General features: G+C 41.3%; 1 protein-coding gene across 2 annotated transcripts in view; it reads right to left on the bottom strand.

Annotated features, from left to right (window-relative positions):
• The window catches only part of RB1CC1 (RB1 inducible coiled-coil 1), a 94,341-nt gene that overhangs the window by 11,141 nt on the left and 63,238 nt on the right, over positions 1 to 19,962 (bottom strand). For both annotated transcript variants that reach the window (XM_030304114.1, XM_030304115.1), the window contains exons 16-18: positions 9,142 to 9,307; positions 6,304 to 6,412; positions 5,963 to 6,203 (exon numbers count right to left, since the gene is read on the bottom strand). In XM_030304114.1, coding sequence (XP_030159974.1) covers positions 5,963 to 6,203; positions 6,304 to 6,412; positions 9,142 to 9,307 — 516 coding nt within the window. The remainder of the gene's footprint in view (positions 1 to 5,962; positions 6,204 to 6,303; positions 6,413 to 9,141; positions 9,308 to 19,962) is intronic.

Raw genomic sequence — 19,962 nt, 5'->3', positions numbered from 1 at the left:
AAACTAGAAACAAAACACAATACATCTATGAGTAAGCTACAGACAGAACTTAAAGTTTTATTCCACAAAAAAATAAACCAGATCTCAATAAAGATTTCAGCGGTACTACTAAGTGGCTAGAAATGTGCTCGTCTCTCTGCCATGTGTAAAACTGCCCATCGCACTAAAACACTCAAAAGTTAGAAAAGAAAAAAATGTCTGATAGGGTATAGGCTTGAACGTTGTATTTTTATTACAATTCTTTATGGAGGCACAATTGGGAAATAAATTATGAGACATTCAAAGTGTAAAATATGATGATGTGATATACATACACATTGTGAAAACGTAAGTTCAATGAGTCAACTAACACCTCCATCACTTACCTTTTTGGCAAGGCAGGGAGAATGCTGAAATCCTACTCTCTTATCAAATTTCAACTATACGACACAGTGTTATATCATTTACCGTCACCATGTTACATCCCTAGGTCTTGTTCATCTTAGAACCTGTAACTGAAAGACTGCAACCTTTATCCAACCTTGCCCCTCCCAGCCCCAGCTCCTGGCAACCGCTTTTCTACTCTATGAATTTGACTTTTTATTTAAAGATTCTACATCTAAGGGCTACTCTGCGTTATTTGTCTCTCTCTGGCTGGCTTATTTCATTTGGCATGTTGGCCTCCAGCTTCATCCAGGCTACTGCAAAGGGCAGAATCTCCTTCTTTCTCATGGCTGAAGAATAATTCGTGAAATATTTTTGTTCGCCATTTTCTTAATCCATTCATCCATCAGGGGACACTTAGGATGTTCCCATGTATTGGCTACTGTGAATACTGCTGCAGCGAACATGGGAGGACAGAGATCTCTTTTGAGATGATGGCTTCATTTCTTTCGCACAGATGTGCCCAGAGCTGAGAGACAGCTGGATCATATGGCGGCTCTACTTTTAATTCCTCGAGGAACCACCATGTTGTTTTCTATCCTGGCTGTACCAGTTTACATTCCCACGAACAGTTCATGAGAGTTCTCTTTTCTCCACATTCTCACCAGCACTTGTTACCCACTGCCTCTTCAATAACAGACATCCTAAGAGATACGAGGAGACATATCTTGTGGCTTTGATTTCTATTTCCCTTATGATTGGTGACACTGAGTACCTTTTCATGTAGGTCATCCGTACGTCCTCTTTGGAAAAAGGTCTATTTTTTGCCCACTTTTTAACTGGGGTTGCTTCTTTGCTGTTGTGTGGGTTCTTTATATATTTCAGGCATTAACAACGTATTAGATGTATAATTTGCAAATATTGTCTTCCACACCGTAAGTTGTCTTTTGATTTTGTTGATGTACGGAACCTTTTTAGTTTGATGTAGTCCTACTTGTTTATTTTTGCTGTCTTTGCTTCCAGTGAAAACCCCCCACACCACTGCCAAGCCAATGTCAAGGAGCTTCTCTCCTATACTTTCTTCTCTGAGTTTTACAGTTTTGGGTCTTATATTTAAGTCTTTAATCCATTTTGAGGTGATTTTTGTGTATGGTGTTAACATAGGGATCCGGTTTCATTCTTTTGCATGTGGCTGTCCAGTTTTCCCAGCACCATTTATTGAAGACACTGTCCTTTCCCTACTGGGCATTCCTAAACTCCCTTGTCAAATTTTAGTTGCCTAATATGCAGGAATTTGTTTCTGGCACGTATGAATTTTGGGATTGCTCCTTTCCATTTCTGCGAGAAGTGTTACTGGAGTTTTGACAGGGATTGCTAAGAATCTTCAGATTGCTTTGGTTAGTAAAGACATTTTCATAATTTTAATTCTTCCAATCCATGAACACAAAATCTCTGTCCACTTATTTGTGTCTTCTTCAATTTCTTTCACCAACATCTTGTAGTTTTCAGTGTACAAATCTTTCACCTCCTTGGTTGAATTTATTACTAAGTATTTTACGCTTTTTGATGCAATTGTAAATGGGACAGTTCCTCAAATCTCTTTGTTAGTTCATTGTTAGCATATAAAAACATTACTGATCTCACGTCCTGCAACTTTCCTGAACTTATGATTAGTTCTAACAGTTTTTGGTAGACTTTTAGGGGTTTCTCCATATTATCATGTCATCTACAAAGAGATAATTTCACTTCTTCCTTACCTGTTTGGGTATTTTTTATTTCCTTTTCTTGCCTAATTGCTCTGGCTAGGACTTCCAGCACACTATGGTGAAAAGCAGTGGCGAGAGTAGATATCTTTGCTTTGTCCAGATCTTACAGAGAAACTTTCAGCTTTCTGCTGTCGAGTTATGATGTTAACTGTGTGTTTCGCATATACAGCCTTTATTATGTTGGGGTACATTCACTCTACACCCACTTTGTGAAGAGTTTTTATCATGAAAGGATTGATGTTGAAAATTCTGTCAAGTGCTTTTTCCTCATCTACTGAAATGATTAAACGATGGCCATTCTTTGTTTTGTTGATGGGGTAGATCACACCAGTTTGCTGAGGTTGAACCACCCTTGTATCCCTGGAATAAATCCCACTTGATTCTGGTGTACATTCCCTTTCGTACATTGCTGAACTTGGTTTATTAAAATATTGCTGAGCATTTCTGCATCTATGTTCATTATGGATACTGCCCTGTATTTTTCTTGTAGCTCCCCTGTCATGCAGGTAACAGGGTAATGCTGGCTTCATATATTGAGTTCCGTAGAGCTCTTTCCTCTTCTATGTTTTAGAAGAGTTTCAGGAAGGTTGGTATTAGTTCTTCTTTAAAAAAAATGTTTGATAGAATTCACCAGTGAAGCCATCTGGTCCCAGACTTTTCTTTGCTGGGAGGTTTTTGCTTACAGATTCAATCTCCTTACTTAACTGGCCTGTTAAGATTTTCTATTTCTTCATGACTCAGTCTTGGACGGTTGTATGTTTCTAGGAGTGTATCCATGTCTTCTAGATTGCCCAATTTGTTGTAAATGATTGTACATAGTAGTTTCTTACAATTCTTTATGTCTGGTATTAGCAGTAATGTAATTCTAATGTAAGTAATTCTAAATTATTCTGTGTAATTCCCCATTCACATTTTAAGCAACTGACTAAAGCAGGAATTGTGTCTTCTAAATGTTAATTCTTTTTTTTGTTTAAATTTTTTTATTTGAGAGAGAGAGCACACATGAGCTGGGGGGCAGGGGTAGAGGGAGAAAGAGGGTGTAGAATTCTTAAGCAGGCTCCATCCTCAGCATGGAGCCCCACATGGGATTCGATCCCATGACACTGGGATTACTACCAGAGCCCAAACCAAGAGTTGGGACACTTAACCGACTAAGCCACCAAGGCACCCCTAATGTTAATTGTTGTAGGAAGAGGCTATGCCTAAGACAAGGTCATGAAGATTTAATTTCATTTTAGCTTTTACATTTAACTCTGTAATTCCCCTGTCTTGTAAATAGGAGATCCAATTTCATTCTTTGTTTGTGGATATTCACCTGTCCTGTCCTAGCACCATTTATTGAAAAAGCTACCATTTCTCCATTGAATTGTCCTGGCACCATAATACAAGGATTCAGGTTCAACAGACTATAAATATAAGGGCTTATTTCCAGACTCTATTTCAATGGTTTATATATATGTCTACATACATATAACTACACACATATATATCAGCTAGCATCATCCTTATTACTGTAGCTTTGTATTAATTTCTGAAATAAGGACATGTGTGTTTCCAACTTCATTTTTTTTGAAGACTGTTTTGGTTATTTTGAATTCGTTGCATTTCCATATGAATTCAGGACCCACTGTCCACTTCTGCAAAAAAGGTGTATTTCAACAACAACCGTGTTGAATCTGCAGATCACAGAGTATTGCTACCTCAACAAAATTAAGTCTTTTTTTTTTTTTTTAAGATTTTGTTTTTAAGTAATCTCTACATTCAACGTGGGGCTTGAACTCACAACCCCAAGATCAAGAGTTGCATGCTCTACTGAGTGAGCCAGCCAGGCATCCCAAGATTAAGTCTTCCAATCAATGAACATGGGATGTCTTTTTAGGTCTTCAAGTTCATTCAATAATATTTTGTAACCTTCAGTGTACATGTCTCGAACAACTTCTGTTAAATTGACTCTTAAGTACTTAAATTTGTAGTGAAATTCTGGGGACTGTCAATATACAAGATCATATTATATATACAAATAGAGATAGTTTTACTTCTTCCTTTCTAATCTGGATGCCTTTAATTTCTTTTTCTTGCCTAAGTGCCCTTTATAGAACCTCAGGTGCAATGCTGAATACAAGTAGCCAAAGTGGACCATCTTCTTGGTCTTGATTTTTTAGGGGAAAGCATTCAGTGTTTCACCACTGAATATGATCTTCTCGTGGGTTTTCTTTTTTTTTTTTTAATAGTTTAAAAACTTTTATTTTTGAGAGAGTGCATGCACATGTGCATGTGAGTGGGGGGGGGGGGGGGGAGAGAGAGAGAGAGAGAGAGAGAGAGAGAGAGAGAATGAATATGAATATGAATGACTGAATTCCAAGCAGGTGCCACACTGTCAGTGCAGAGCCCAATATGGGGCTCATACTCACAAACCGTGATATCATGACCTGAGCCGAAACCAAGAGTCAGAAGATGCTTACCTGACTGAGCCCCCCAGGCAACTTGATGTTTAATTTACTTATTGCATTCCTGAAATACTCCAGTGAGTCATGACGATCATCTTTGACTCCATTCCATCTGAAATGTTAAAACTGTCCTTGGGATTTTTTACACCTGTATCTTATTCTCTGTAATTTTTAAATCCATACGTGTGGTTATGGTTCTATTCATTCCACGTATTTGTACCTTCTTTTTACTTGATATTTTATTTATCAGTTTACATACTTTTATTAATTTCATTTTCTCATACATGTACTTGAGATTACATAATTGTCCCAGTGTTACCACCTTGATTATAGCTCTAATTGTGATACTTTTGTTTAGACTTAAATAACTCAATTTCCATTTTCTTATCAATACCTACTTTGTATATATAGGTATTCAAATTAGCAAATGGATAAACTACTTTCGTTACTAATTTTCAACTGCTTATGCTTAGTGGCTGTAATTACTTCAGTATTTAGAACTCTGAGACTTGTTTTGTGATCTGGTATGTAGTGAATTTCCTTAACGGTTTCTCTATTGCTTTATTTATTTATTTATTTATTTATTTATTTATTTATTATTTTTACTTCATTGTGTCACGAGAGGAAAAAGGCCTCCCATAACTGTGGCTCTACAAAGTTCTCGTTCTAGATTTAATCCACTTTCTATTCATACACAATTGATCAAAGTTACATTTTTAAGCAACTACAAGTTACCAACCAACTGCTTAAGGTAAAACCGCGCCCTGTCTAAATCTGAAACTTCTTCTGTAACTTATAAAAACCCTTTTGCTTTCAATGATATACACACTTTTCCCCTTACTATTCTTCTTCAGGTGCTTCTCATATGTAGAATTCAGTTGGATACTTTTTTTTCTTGAGAGGTTTTGCTGCGATCGGCCGGTTAACTGTTCCCATGTCTGGACTTCCTTCTGTCGCTTACGCCTTCTAATTACGATAGTCCCTTTAGGAACTCCTCTGCCTTCCCCCGCCCAACACACACTCACCAAAATCAATACATCCGTTACTACGGTAACGCCCCTTCCTCCTAGGTAGTGGACCTCAGAGTTTAAACACTTCCTGCGAACAAGAACTGCTTCACACTCCTGCAGGGAGCCTTCAGCGGGCAGCCCACGGCAAGTCTGGGGCACACGTAAACTATGAAAAGAGGCCAAAGCGACTCACATACACACACAGTCGGCGACACTAAAGTATTGCTCGGATTTGCGGCTCAAAGATCTAAAAGGCACAACTTTCAGGCACAGCAGCGCCACACGTATTTCCTGTCCTCGGCGCTTGGCTCACGGAAGTGCACCGGTGCTTGGAGAGCCTGTCCTACTTGGGGCAGCTGAAGCCGGACGGACTTACTGTACAGACATCGTGCTGGTCTCCATCGCCGAGTCGGCTTTGCCTTCGTCTTGCGTTTCCGGGCCTGACCTCTCCGGCTCGCCTGGCAGTTCCGGTGCGCATGCTCCGTAAAGTTCCGGGGCCGCGGCGACGTAGGGCGAGGGAACAAAACTGCCGCCGCGCAGCTTGCTGACTTCTTCCTCCAGTTTTTTCTTTTCCTCAAGCAATCGAGCTCGATCTTCAGACAGCGACTCTATCAGATCTGGAGGCCCCCCCCAAGGTGAAATCACACATTATAAACATTTCATGTGACTGTTTTAATCTTAAAAGGCGTTGAAAATACATGACAAAACGTCACTTACCTTTATCTCGCTCTTGCTGTTGCATTGTACTTTTCAGCTTATCATTAAGATCGTTGATTATGTTTTCTTTTCTCATTTTCTCTCTTGTTAAAACAGTGTTAAAGTTGGTCTGGAACAAGAGAATGACAACTACTTAAATTATCTGCACGTACACAGCAGCCAGGGCTGAATAAACTAGCCAATATTTTTGCGTGGTGCATCTCTATGTGGAGAAGATACAGTGCAGCTCACAAATGATGTATGTTTGGTTTGTTTGTTTAAGGGTGTTTGTTTAAGGGGCAGAAAGGGACGGAGACAGAGAATCCCAAGCGGGCTCTGCACTGTCAGCTGATGTGGGGCTCGAACCACAAATCCGTGAGATCGTGACGTGAGCCGAAACCAAGAATCAGATGCTTAACCGAACTGAGCTACCCAGGCGCCCCACAAATGATGTTTATTTTTAAATAAGAATGCTATACTGTCGTAAATACAGTGTCACTGCACTGTCCTGGTTCCACATTAAGATACGTTCCAATTTAATACCTTTAAAATGAATTCTATTTTCTCATTACAGACTGTCTACCTATTTATCGTCAGAGGAAATTTAGCATGAAGAGATGATTTTAAATTTGGGGGGAAAGAAAGAAAACAAGGCAACGAGTGTTGTTATACACTCCCTTTTTCTTCTTTAATAATCTTCCTGCTTCTGGAATCTTCCTTTTGTTTTTAGCTAAATCTTGACTACCACAGTAATGTTTCACAGAGATGACATTATCCCATCTCTTTATCTGGACATCTGGCTTATAATAACTAGACTTGTTCTTCCTCGACTTTTATAAAAACTTTCCAGGGCGCCTGAGTGATTCAGTCAGTTAAGTGTCTGACTCTTGATTTCAGCTCAGGTCATGATCTCACAGTCATGAGATCGAGCCCCACATCAGGCTCCAAGCTGGGCAAGAAGCCTGCTTAAGACTCTTTCTCCCTTTGCCCCTCTCCCAGGCACACACACACCTGCTCTCTTTCAAAAAAAAACAATTAGAAAAAAACCAAACCCCTTCCTACTATGAAGCCCATGTACTGAAGTGCCTGCACAGATCGCGAAAGTCCCTGTGGCAATTCTCACTGTAGTTTCTTTTATAAAGATGACCAAATGGTCGACAATTTCATTTGCAAAATCTCCATTAAGATCTTCTTTAAACTTAAGAGCCACAGGGGCGCCCTGGTGGCTCAGTCGGTTGAGCATCCGACTTCAGCTCAGGTCATAATCTCACGGCTTGTGAGTTTGAGCCCCGCATCGGGCTCTGTGCTGACAGCTCGGAGCCTGGAGCCTGCTTTAGATTCTGTGTCTTCCTCTCTCTCTCTGCCTCCCCCACTCACACTCTGTCTCTCTCTGTCTCTCAAAAATAAATAAACATTAAAAACTTAAGAGCCATTGATGGACGGCAAAGGCTTCTTCCCATCTGCCCAGCATTCCAAAATTAAGAGTCAGGATCCTTCAATTAATGCATACTGCCAATAACGCTAAAAACGGGGAGACAGTGTAAGGATATGGCATTTTTAGATCAAAATTAGTGAATTCATTAAACACTGAGTTAAGCCAGAAAGCATACATGAAGATGCCTCAAAAGGGACACTTATGATGTCTTTTGTTAAGCCATCTCTCTATGTATTATTTATGTAAAAAGAATCAACAAATATTTATAATAGCACACACATTTCTGTCAGTTAATTCATCCCCTACCTAATTCGGGCAATCTAAAATTATGTGTCGCTCATAAAGGAGCACACAGAGAAAGACAGCAAGAGAGTGAGAGTTCATGTCGAACGAATCATACAAGGGAATGTACAACCTCAGATTTTTAAAAACAGAGACATCATTAATGATCTCTTCCTTGGTAATTCTTACTTAAAACTGGTCGCTACCTCGCGAACACTTAAAATTCATTGGCTTCCATAAAGCCGCACTCTTTCTTTTTCTAGTTACTCTCCTTCCTTCTTTTCAGGCTCTCCTTTCTTTCCCCAGGCCTTAAAACTTAAAATGTAAAGTGCCTACAGGTTCTGAACTACTGGACCTTCTTGAATTCTAAAAAGACATGAAGGTAGTCATACCATCTCAGAAAAGGGAAAAGACACACATATATCGAACGAATGTGGGTACCAACTATATACCATGTGTCACCGTTTCAGAAACGCATCCCTCAGGGTAAGAAAACCAGGTCACTCTTCCCGCCGGCCCGAGCTGTCACTGCAGACGCCCACTGCCCCCCCCCCCCCCCCCCGGTGCCCGTGTCTGGCAGTTCTCCTCTCTTTCTCCCTGCCCCAGCGGGCGATCCCTATTAAGTACAAATCAAACTGTGGTCCCTTGATTTCCTCTCCAATTGCTCATCGTCATCCAGGCCTGCGGTGAAGTACAAGCTCCTTCACCAGGCCCCCTACTTCTTAGCGGTCTGGCCCCTGCGTCCTTCACGAGCTTTACACTCTCGGTAGTCATCAATACTAACAAGTGAATCGTCAAAGTTCAACAGCCCACCATTATCTACCACCAGCCTGTCATGTGGATAAGAATAAGGGAAGTGTAAGAAGTCTGTACTGATTAGCATGTAATTTAGAATAATAAAATTTTAGAGCTCAGGGGGAAAATTCAATCATTATATATGAAGTCGTATAAGCACTTAAAACTAATCGGAATTGAAAATGCTTTTATCATGAGGATATTTAATAAATATTATCAAGGTCAAAGCTGGAAAAATCACATCTAAGATATGAGGCACCCTCAGCTGCACAAAAAAATTATATTCGTTAATTTATATTTAGCTTCTTTAGACCTAAAGTAAATGTAATGAGGGTTGGGGAACATACCTGTTGTTCAGCAATCAGAGATGTTCGAACATTCTGCATTTCTTCATTCTTTCTTTTTTCTTGCTCTTCAAGTTGTTCTAGAAACTTTGCTTTTTCTTCCTGAAGCTTTTCTTGAAGTTCAGCGACTAGGCTTGAAGAATCTTCTCTGGTAGATTCAGTGGCAAGACTTGAAAATTAAATAAAGTATTAAACTTTTCCCCCAAAATAACACATAATCATGAATATATCAAATGCCACAATTCGCTGACATCAGAAAGGCTACGTATCTTCCTTAAACCTAACAATAATTAGGAGATATTTCTGGGTAACCCTCCACCCTTTTTATCTACCAACTGGAAGCAAGTAAGAGGGGAAAGGGCCAGATACTGACACCAACATGGCTGAACGACTATGATAATCATATGTGATAAATTCAGGATAACCTGCTTCTACCAGTAAGTGGGAATGTTCTCAATATAAAAATCAATATGCCTCTCAACTCAGTTTCAAATTTCAGTTCTGCTATTCCTACAACTGTAATGTACATGACACAGAGATAAAAAAAGAAAAAAAAGAGAAAGAAACAAGAAACCCATACGTGAAGATCACGTACGTTGAAAAGACCTTAAATTTTTAAAACAGGTTTTGGTTCATTTTGTTAGCTAATGAATAAATAACACAAAACTAAAGGCGAGCTTAAATGTTCACAGTAAATCCACATATTCATAATTCATACTCATTTCCCTCGAAATTAGCTAACCCCTGACGGGTTGCTGACAAAGCACCCGAGAGAAGAGAAGAGGAAAGGCAAAGAGAAAAAGCACAAACACAAGTTAGTAAGCACTGTAACTTCTGATACAGAAGTGAATTTTGTCTGTCTTCAACCTAATAATCTTGTACATCAAAAAACTTTGCCCATGAAGTAGGTAATTAATCCCACCAAAGGAGTTTACAAATAGGTTAAACCACAAGAAAAAGGGTACCATCTTAGCAAATATTCCCACACTATTTTAGTGACCAAATCAACTCATTGCTTTAAATGTACATTTACACAATTTCAAATGACACTTTAATGTTTCTGGAATGAGAAGGCATTTTACAACCAATGTGGATATTGAAATTGTTTGCTCTTATTCCTGTTGTAATTTCATAATCTATAAAATTATACAATTAATACTACAGCAATTGATAATCACACAAAAACTGTTCACTGTGATTCTTTTAGTCATACTTCCAAATTTACTGATAAAATCTAGTAATTCATATGAACTTGGTCCCCATTTTCTCCTAAGAGATGGTTTTAAATGAGCAAACATGAAGTATGAAGTTAGAGACATAATATTTCTAACAAAGTCTGACACTTCTTAGTTTACAGAAAGGCTTCAACTGGGGAAACACTTAATCCGTAATATAGTAAAAAGGGATAAGGTAAAAGATTTGTTTTCAAAGTTTTCCTTTAGGGCTAGACGACAAAGGGGTACGGAAGGTAAAAACTGTAGCACAGAAAGAAACCTGACAGGCTATGTAAAACAAAGGATTACGGAGAAAACAGAATATAAATGTGGACTCAACATACCAAGTGTTAAGGATTAAAATTAGGTATACACAGAGTTTACATATTAGCTTGTCTTCAACAGTGCTTGTCTAATAAAATGTCGTTTTATTTTTTTAATTTTTTTTTTTTTTTTGAGAGAGAGAAAAAGAGCACGAGCTGGGGAGGGGCAGAGAGAGAGGCAGACACAGAATCCGAAGCAGCTCCAGGCTCTGAGCCGTCAGCACAGAGCCCCACGGGGGGATCGAACTCGTGAAATTCGAGATCACGACCTGAGCTGAAGTTGGACACCCAACGGCCCCAAACATTGTGGATTTTATTAGAAGTACAATGTAAAGTCATTAAAGAATTTTATCTGGAGACAGAATGATAAAATACAGATTTAGGTTTGTAAAAGACTGCTGTGAGGATATTGGTCAGAACACTGGAACACAGTAACAAAGTATAAAGGAGGGAAGGTTTCAGCATGAGAAAGGATTCTGGAAGCGTGCGACTCTCTCCAGAGCCGAGCTCTGGCTCCCACGGGCTCCTGGGGAGGAGGGAGGAGGGAGCCGGCCCGGAGAGCACAGCCGCGGTGCAGGGATCCCCAGGGCGCGCCGGGAGAGAACGTTCCCCTTCCCGAAGTACTTCCGGAAGACGGTGTATTGCCTCCCCAAGGACCGGAGACCCTACAGGTGCCAGCGAAAGGCTTTCCATTGGCGGGGGACAGAGGTGCACCCAGAGGGCATATAGCTTTACTGCTGCCTTTGGAGGTGCTACACCACAGATTCTGTGCACTGCGCAGGCAATGGGACTGTTTTTCTGCGACGAAGGGCATCAGACACAGCGTGGAGAGGCTCTACTCTGGAGGATGGGGGGCGGGGCAGTGTGGTGTCAGGTCCTTGAAGATTTGAGTCTTGAACCCCAGCTCCCTGCCCTGCTATTCCGTAGGGCTGCCTCAACAGCAAGGGGTGGGAGATCGCCCTGATTGGGACGACAGACTGTGGCGGTGCCGTTTCCCCCCCAACGACAACACTGCAGGACTTCAGAGAGCAGCCCGGTGGCCCATAATGGAGGACGGGCCACTTACACCAAACCCTGCCCCCCTGTGCCTGGCAGCCGCGTGTTTACTTGGGCACAGGGCCTCTCCTGCAGAAGACCAGCACAGAGAGCACTCCGCAGGCACAAAGTGTTCGGAAAATCCAGTGCTTCGAAACAACACCTGCAGTTCTGGGGGAAACAGGACCAGGCTTACTGGGTTGTGTTTTGTTTTGTTTCTTCTTTTGTTCTTTTGGAATCAGGCTCATAGTTTTTTGTTTGTTGGCTTACTTTTTTTTTCATTTTTTTTCCAGGCTTTTTTTTTTTTTTTTTTTTTAACGTTTATTTATTTTTGGGACAGAGACAGAGCATGAACGGGGGAGGGGCAGAGAGAGAGGGAGACACAGAATGGGAAACAGGCTCCAGGCTCTGAGCCATCAGCCCAGAGCCTGACGCGGGGCTCGAACTCACGGACCGCAAGATCGTGACCTGGCTGAAGTCGGACGCTTAACCAACTGCGCCACCCAGGCGCCCCATTTCCAGGCTTATTTTAACAAACAAATCAAAGCATACCTATTTAAAAGTCTAAACCCGCCCCAGGACAAGCGAGGAGGAGCTCTGCACAGGACTGACCAGTGGGAATGAGCAGCCAAAACTCAACAGCAGAGTGCACACGGCATACGCCAGAAACTCTTCCTGAAGTGCCAGGCTGGGGACAGTGCATTCCCCCTTTTTAATACGGCATTACTCTCAGGTGCAGAAAACATGACAAGCTTTCGAAACACACAAAAGACAGACATGCAGCCCAAATGACAAGATGGAGGAATTCTCCCTAAAAGAAAGGTCAAGAAGAAATCAAAACCAGAGACGTGCTCATAACAGATATAAGCGATATATCTGAACAAGAATTTAAAATAGCAGTCATAAGACTACCAGCTGGGCTTGAAAAAAGTATAGAAGACACCCAAGAAAACCTTGCTGCAGAGATCAAAGACCTAACTAGTCAGGCTGAAATAAAAAAATGCTATCACTGAGATACAAAACTGACTGGATAGTCACAATGAGGACTGAAGAAGCAGAGGAAAGAATAGGTAACACAGAAGATAAAATCATGGGAAATAATGAAGAAAAAAACCTACTAGATCATGAGGGGAGATTCAGAGAACTGAGTGACTCCATAAAACAAAGATTATCTGTATCATAGGAGTCCCAGAAGAAGAGTGGGAAAAAGGGGCAGAAGGTTTATTTGAACAAAGTTTTAGCTGAAAATTCCCTAACATGGGGAAGGAAATAGGCATTCAAGTCAAAGAGGCACAGAGAACTCCCCTCAAAATCAACAAACACAGGTCACCACCATGACATATTGTAGTGAAATGTGCAAGATACAAAAATAAAGAAAGATTTCTGAACAAAAGGCCCTTCACTTACAAGGGTAGATACATGAGGTTAGCAGCAGACCTGTCCAGTGAAACTTGGCAGGTCAGAAGGGAGCGTCAGGAAATTGTCAACGTGCTGAATGCAGAAAACATGCAGCCAAGAATTCTTTAGCCAGCAAGGCTGTCATTCAGAATAGAGGGAGAGTTAAAGAATTTCCCAGACAAAAACTGAAGGAGTACATGACCACTAAACCAGCCCTGCAAGAAATTTTAAGGGGGACTCCTTGAGAGGAGAAAAAAATAGAACAAAACAAAAAGACCAAAAGTAACAAGGACTAGACAGGACCAGAGAACATCACCAGAAATATCAACTCTACAGGTAACACAATGGCACTAAATTCACAGCTTTCAATAATCACTCTGAATGCAAATGAACTAAATGCTCCAATCAAAAGACACAGGGTATCAGAATGGATTAAAAAAAAAAACCCAAGATCCAACTACATGCTGCCGACAAGAGACTCATTTTAGACCTAAAGATATCTGCAGATTCAAAGTGAGGGGGTGGAGAACCATCTACCATGCTAACAGATGTCAAAAGAAAGTCTGAGTAGCTATACTCCTATCAAACACACTATATTTTAATGTTTATTTATTTTTGACAGAGAGAGAGACAGAGCATGAACAGGGGAGGGGCAGAGAGAGAGGGAGACACAGAATCCGAAGCAGGCTCCAGGTTCTGAGCTGTCAGCACAGAGCTCGATGCGGGGCTCGAACTCACAGACTGTGAGATCATGACCTGAGCTGAAGTCGGACGCTCAACCGACTGAGCCACCCAGGAGCCCCAAACACACTATATTTTAAAACAGAGCCAGCAACAAGCAATGAAGAAGGGCATTATATCATAATTAAGGGGTCTGTCCATCAGGAAGATCTAACTGTAAATATTTATGCTCCCAACTTGAAAGCACCCAAATACATAAATCAGTTAATAACAAACATAAAGTCAATGGTAATAATACAACAATAGTAGGGGACGTTAACAATCCACTTACAGCAACTGACAGATCATTTAGGTAGAATGTCAAGAAAGAAACAGTGGCTTTGAATGACACACTGGGCTGGATGGACTTAACAGATATATTCAGAACATTTCATCCTTTTTTTTTAAAGTTTATTTATTTATTTTGAGAGAGAGAGAGAGAACACATGCAAGTGGGAGAGGGGAAGAGAGACAGAAGGAGAGAGAATCCCAAGCAGGCTCCGCACTGCCAGCATGGGGCCTGAGGCGGGGCTTGAACTCACGAACCACGAGATCATGACCTGAGCTGAAGATCATGACCCTTAACTGGGATCATGACCCTTAACTGACAGAGCCACCCAGGTGCCCCTCAGAACATTTCATCCTAAAGCAGCAAAATACACATTCTTCTTGAGTGCACATGGAACATTCTCCCGAACAGATCACATACTGGGTCACAAATCAGCCCCTGACAGGTACAAAAAATTGAGATCATACCATACATATTTTCAGACCATAACATGATGAAACTTGAGGTCAACCACAAGAAAAAGTTTGGAAAGCCCTCAAATACATGGAGGTTAAAGAACATCCTACTAAAGAATGAATGGGTTAACCAGGAAATTAAAGAAGAAATAAAAAAGACATAGAAGCAAACGAATATGAAAACACAACAGTCCAAACCCTTTGGGATACAGCTAAAGCAGTCATAAGGTGAAAGTGTATTGCAATTCAGGCCTAGCTCATGAAGCAGGAAAGGTCCCAAATATACAAATTAACCAAAGGAGCTAGAAAAGGAATAGCAAACAAAGCCTAAAGCCAGCAGAAGGGAAATAAAGATTAGAGCAGAAATAAAGGCTACAGGAACAAACAAAAAAACCAGTACAACAGATCAACAAAACTAAGACCTGGTTCTCTGATGAAATCCTAGCAAGACCTACCAAAAAAGAGAATGACCCAAACAGATAAAATCACAAGTACCACAGAAATACCAACAATTATAAGAGAATACTACGGAAAATTATATGCCAACAAACTGGACAACCCGGAAGAAATGGACACATTCCTAAGCACTCACACATTTCCAAAACTCAAACAGGAAGAAACAGAAAATTTGAACAGACCCATAACCAGCGAAGAAATTGAATCAGTCATCAAAAATCTCCCAACAAACAAGAGTCCTAGGCCAGATGGCTTCCCAGAGGAATTCTACCAGACATTTAAAGAAGAGTTATTACTTATTCTCAAACTCTTCCAAAAAAGCTTCCAAACTCATTCTATGAAGCCAGCATTGCCTTGATTTCAAAACCAGACAAAAACCCCACTAACAAGCAGAATTACAGGCCAATATTCGTGATGAACCTGGATGCAAAAATTCTCAACAAGATAGCAGAAATTGAATTCAACAGCAAATTAAAAGAATTATTCACCATGATCAAGTGGGATTCATTTCTGGGCCACAGGTCTGGTTCAATATTCGCAACTCAATGTGATATACCACATTAATAGAAGAAAGGATAAGAGCCATATGATCCCACCAACAGATGAAGAGCATTGGACAAAATACAGTATCCATTCTTGATAGAAACCTCAACAAAGCAGGAACAGAAGGAATACACCTCAACATCATAAAGGCCATATATCAAAGACCCACAGCTAATAACCATCCTCAGTGGGGAAAAACTGAGAGCTTTCCCCCTACGGTCAGGAACAAGGCAAAGATGCCCACTCTCACCATTACTATTTAACACAGGATGGGATTCTTAGCCACAGCAATCAGACCTCAAGAAGAAATAAAGGGAAGGCAAATCAGCAAGGAGGAAGTCCAACTTCCACTATTTGAAGCTGCGTGCTATTCTACGTAGAAAACCTGAAAGGCTCCACCAAACAATTGCTAGAATACATGAACTCAGCGAAGCTGCAGGATACAAAAATCAATGTGCAGAAATCTGTTGCATTTCTATGCACCAATAATAGTAGAAAAAGAAAGAGCAGTAGAAAAAGAAATCAAGGAATCAATCCCATTTACAACTGCACCAAAAACAGTAAGATACCTAGGAATAAACTAAAGAGGTTAAAGATGTGTAGTCTGAAAACTACAGAACACTTATTAATATTGTTAAAACGTGTTACCCAACGCAATCTATACATTTCATGCAATCCCCATCAAAATACCACCAGCATTCTTCACAGAGCTAGATCAAACAATCCTAAAGTTTGTATGAAACCACAAAAGACCCTACATAGCCAAAGCAATCCTGAAAAAGAAAAAGAAAACTGGAGGCATCACAATTCTGGATTTCAAGCTATATCACAAAGCTGTAGTCATCAAGACACTATGGTCCTGGCACAAAAACATATGCAAACATATGTCAACACATGCATATGCCAACATATGCAAACACCACACACACACACACACACACACTCTTCTTGCACTTCCTGTGTACACAGGTGTATGAGAAAGCCCTTTCCCCTTAAAAATAAGGTACACTATTAATTTTTCCCAGTTACATAGGAAGGAATGCATCTTATTTTAATTTTGCATTTCCTTAATCCCATGTAGACTGAAAAGCTATCCGCATGTTAGCCATTTGTATTTCTTCACTGATCTGGCTGTTTTTATCCTCTGCCCATTTGCCTAACGGCTTGCCTTTTCCTTACCGACTTGTGGGAGTTACATTACGGATACCACCAATATCCTTGTGTCTTGCTGCTGCTTCCCACGGTCCCTCCACGATGCCTCTGGCACATGTGCAACCAACCGAGTGGTGGAAAGCAAGGTGTGCTGGGCTGTGTCATCGCCTCAGCATTTCTTCTCACCGATTTCTTTTGTTTTAAAAGTTTATTCATTTTGGGGGGGGGTCAGAGAGACGGGCGGTGGGCGGAGAGAGCGAGAGCAAGCGAGAGAGTGTGTGAGTAGGGGAGAGGCGGAGGGAGAATCCTGAGCAGGCACTGCGCTGTCAGCACGGAGCCCAACGCCGGGATCAATCTCACAAACTGTGAGATCATGACCTGAGCCCACACTGAGGGTCGGGGGCTTTAACCGACTGAGTCGCCCAGGTGCCCCTACTTATTTTTTTTCAAATGTTTCTTCTGCGTGACAGAGAAGCCTAGAACTGCACCGTCCAGAGACTCCTTCCCAGTTAAGTTCTGAGTTCAAGTTTGCCAATGATAGACGAGAAAGAGTCTGTCACTCTCCAGAGGTGGCTATGGCTAGATATGGGTGCTACGCAAGATTCCAAAGGGTTTTCCAAGTGAAATGCCTGCACTGGTGCCCCACTAGGCAACTGGTGTAGAAGTCTCCAAGGAACTGTAGCCATTTCCTTTTTTTTTGTAATGTTTATTTATTTTTGAGAGAAAGAGCAAGCAAGGGAAGAGGTGGGCGGGAAGAGAGGACCTAACAGTCTCTGTGCTGTCAGTGCAGAGCCCGATGTGGGGCTCGATCCCGGAGCTGAGATCAACAGTCAGATGCTTAGCCAGCTGAGCCACCCAGGTGACCCTGTAGCCATTTCCTGACGAGCCACCCACTTTTGGTGCTTCCGATGGCTTTGGATCCAGATTTCCAGGTCTTCAGCAGCAACTCCCTTACCCCATCCCTCCCTTAGGTCTCCCCAAATTCACAGTTCTCATTTTAATATATAACCCTTTAATCCTGGAGTATTTAAGAGATTCTGTTTTCTAGACTCAATCCTAACAGACACAAATATGATCCTTGGGGGAAAAGAGCATAAAGACAGGAATCTGGAATTGATGCTCTGATCCGCAGGCAGTCGCGACCTCACTGCCGGCGGGACACAAACTCTGGGAGAATAGGGCATTCCAGGGCCTAACAGCTGACACCTATAGCTGTCTGGCTCAGGTGGCTAAAGGTTTTAGAGACGCCATAGCTGTCCCCACCGAACCCCACCCAGGCGTTTTGGCCAGCAGCAGCAGCCTCTGTTCCCTCATCTAAAGATTAGTGTCCCCTTGCCCCAGGGTCCCATCTCAACAGGCTGACCCCTCTCAACCGGCTCCCCTACTATTTAATTACTTCCAGACCCATCTCTACTTTCAAATCTCCAGATCCCAGGCGAGTTGAAAATCCAACCAAGGAGGAAGTCCAACTGCAAAGTTTCCATTTATTTTGGTAGCAACATAGGGAACATGTATGGGAATACATCCGATAGGAGTCTGAAGGGGAAAGGCAAACATAGGGATAACTGAGGCCACAATTATCTGTACGTCTACGATCATCAGAGACTCTACATTCAATGTTAACAGTTTACTTCACTGCCTGCCTGACACCTGGTCCTAATGGCCAACACTACAAGAGAATGCGATGCAGAGAGGAGATATTCTAGACTACAGGCAGGCACACAAAGGCGGGTAGGCCAGGTGCGGCTTTTGCCTGTTGGTGTAACTCAAGTTTTACTGCAACGCAGCCACACCCAGTCATTTATATGGTCTCACTTGCCTCTCGCCAGGTGAGCAGCATGGACAGAAACCTTATCGAAGGGTTACAATGGTGCCAACCAGTCCCTTTATCAACGATTCTCAAAGTGTGATCCCCGGAACCCTGAGGTGACCAGAACACTTTCGAGGGATGAGTAAGAGCACAGCTATTTTCACAATAATACTAAAATGACATGTCTCTTATACTTTGCTGTCATCTGTAGATGATAAGATCGCTGACCCCTTAGCATAAATTAAAGACAACAGTGCCAAACTGTACTTTTAGTCACTGTTTCCTTTCCATCAAGGCAGTCGAAGCGATAAAGAAAAAGGCAGGCTGATTTCGGAACATCCACAATGTGGTAAAAATTGTCACTATCGAAATCTGACCACTGAGTATGCACTTTTCAGTGTCAGGTGTGACAACATGAGAACACATAAAGCCCTTCTGCCGCTTCCAGAAGCGTGTCTGTCTCACGGAACAGTTCTTGTATGACTGTTCTGGCTGTGTGAATTTGGCTGCTTTTTTCATCCTCTACGATTTCTATCTGAAAATGACAATCTTTGTTATTTAAATTTGAGTTTTCCAACAGACGTTTTTTTTTTTCAAAAATGACCCACATGAGTGTGTTACTTCAATGAACACCTGACAGAATTTACCAGTGGTAAAATGTCACTCTTTAAGAATAAATTAAAATTTTAGAAGATTTGGGGCACTTGGCTGGCTCCGTCAGATGTTAACTCTTAATCTTGGGGTCATGAGTTCAAGCCCCATGTTGGGCATAGAGAAAATGTAAAACTAACACCACCCCCCCCCCCCCCCCTGCCCCAAACCTTAGAAAACTTGTATCTGCCACTGTAAGTTTGAGAGCTTCCTAGCACCTAAGATCTTTTTCATAAAATTGGTAGGTATATTAACATCTGGTTTTTCTGTCAATAAAATATGTCAGTATTTACAAGATCCGTTTAACTCCGGGAACCAGTGGTTTTCAAATGACCAATTCGTTGTGCTACAAAATCACGCATGAGTAAAACATCCACTCCAAGTGCAAGACAGATCGTTCAACAGATATTAGCAAGTAACAGTAGGAAAAAAATCCACTTGACAGTTTAATATTCCATACTGAAACCAATGTTTAAGAAATCATCATTTGTTGGATTTTTATTTAGTATCAAAGAAATATTCACAAGCATCTGAACAAGCTCTTGAAATATACCTCTTTTCCAGTTACATGTAAGTGAAAGGCTGAATTTTTATCACCCATTAATCAAAAGACACCGCAACAGATTGGACGCAGAAACAGGAGACTCCATTAAGCCAAACATTAAGGAGATCTACAAATGTATAAACACAATGGCACTCTTCTCACTGATTTTCATCTTAGAAAATGGTTTTTAAAGAACAAATTTCGTCTTGAGGAGGACACCCAAAGAATGATGGT

The sequence above is a fragment of the Lynx canadensis genome, chromosome F2 (assembly GCF_007474595.2).
Source record: "Lynx canadensis isolate LIC74 chromosome F2, mLynCan4.pri.v2, whole genome shotgun sequence".
In the NCBI taxonomy this organism is placed as follows: Eukaryota; Metazoa; Chordata; class Mammalia; order Carnivora; family Felidae; genus Lynx; species Lynx canadensis.
This window is presented reverse-complemented; position numbering and strand designations above follow the sequence as displayed.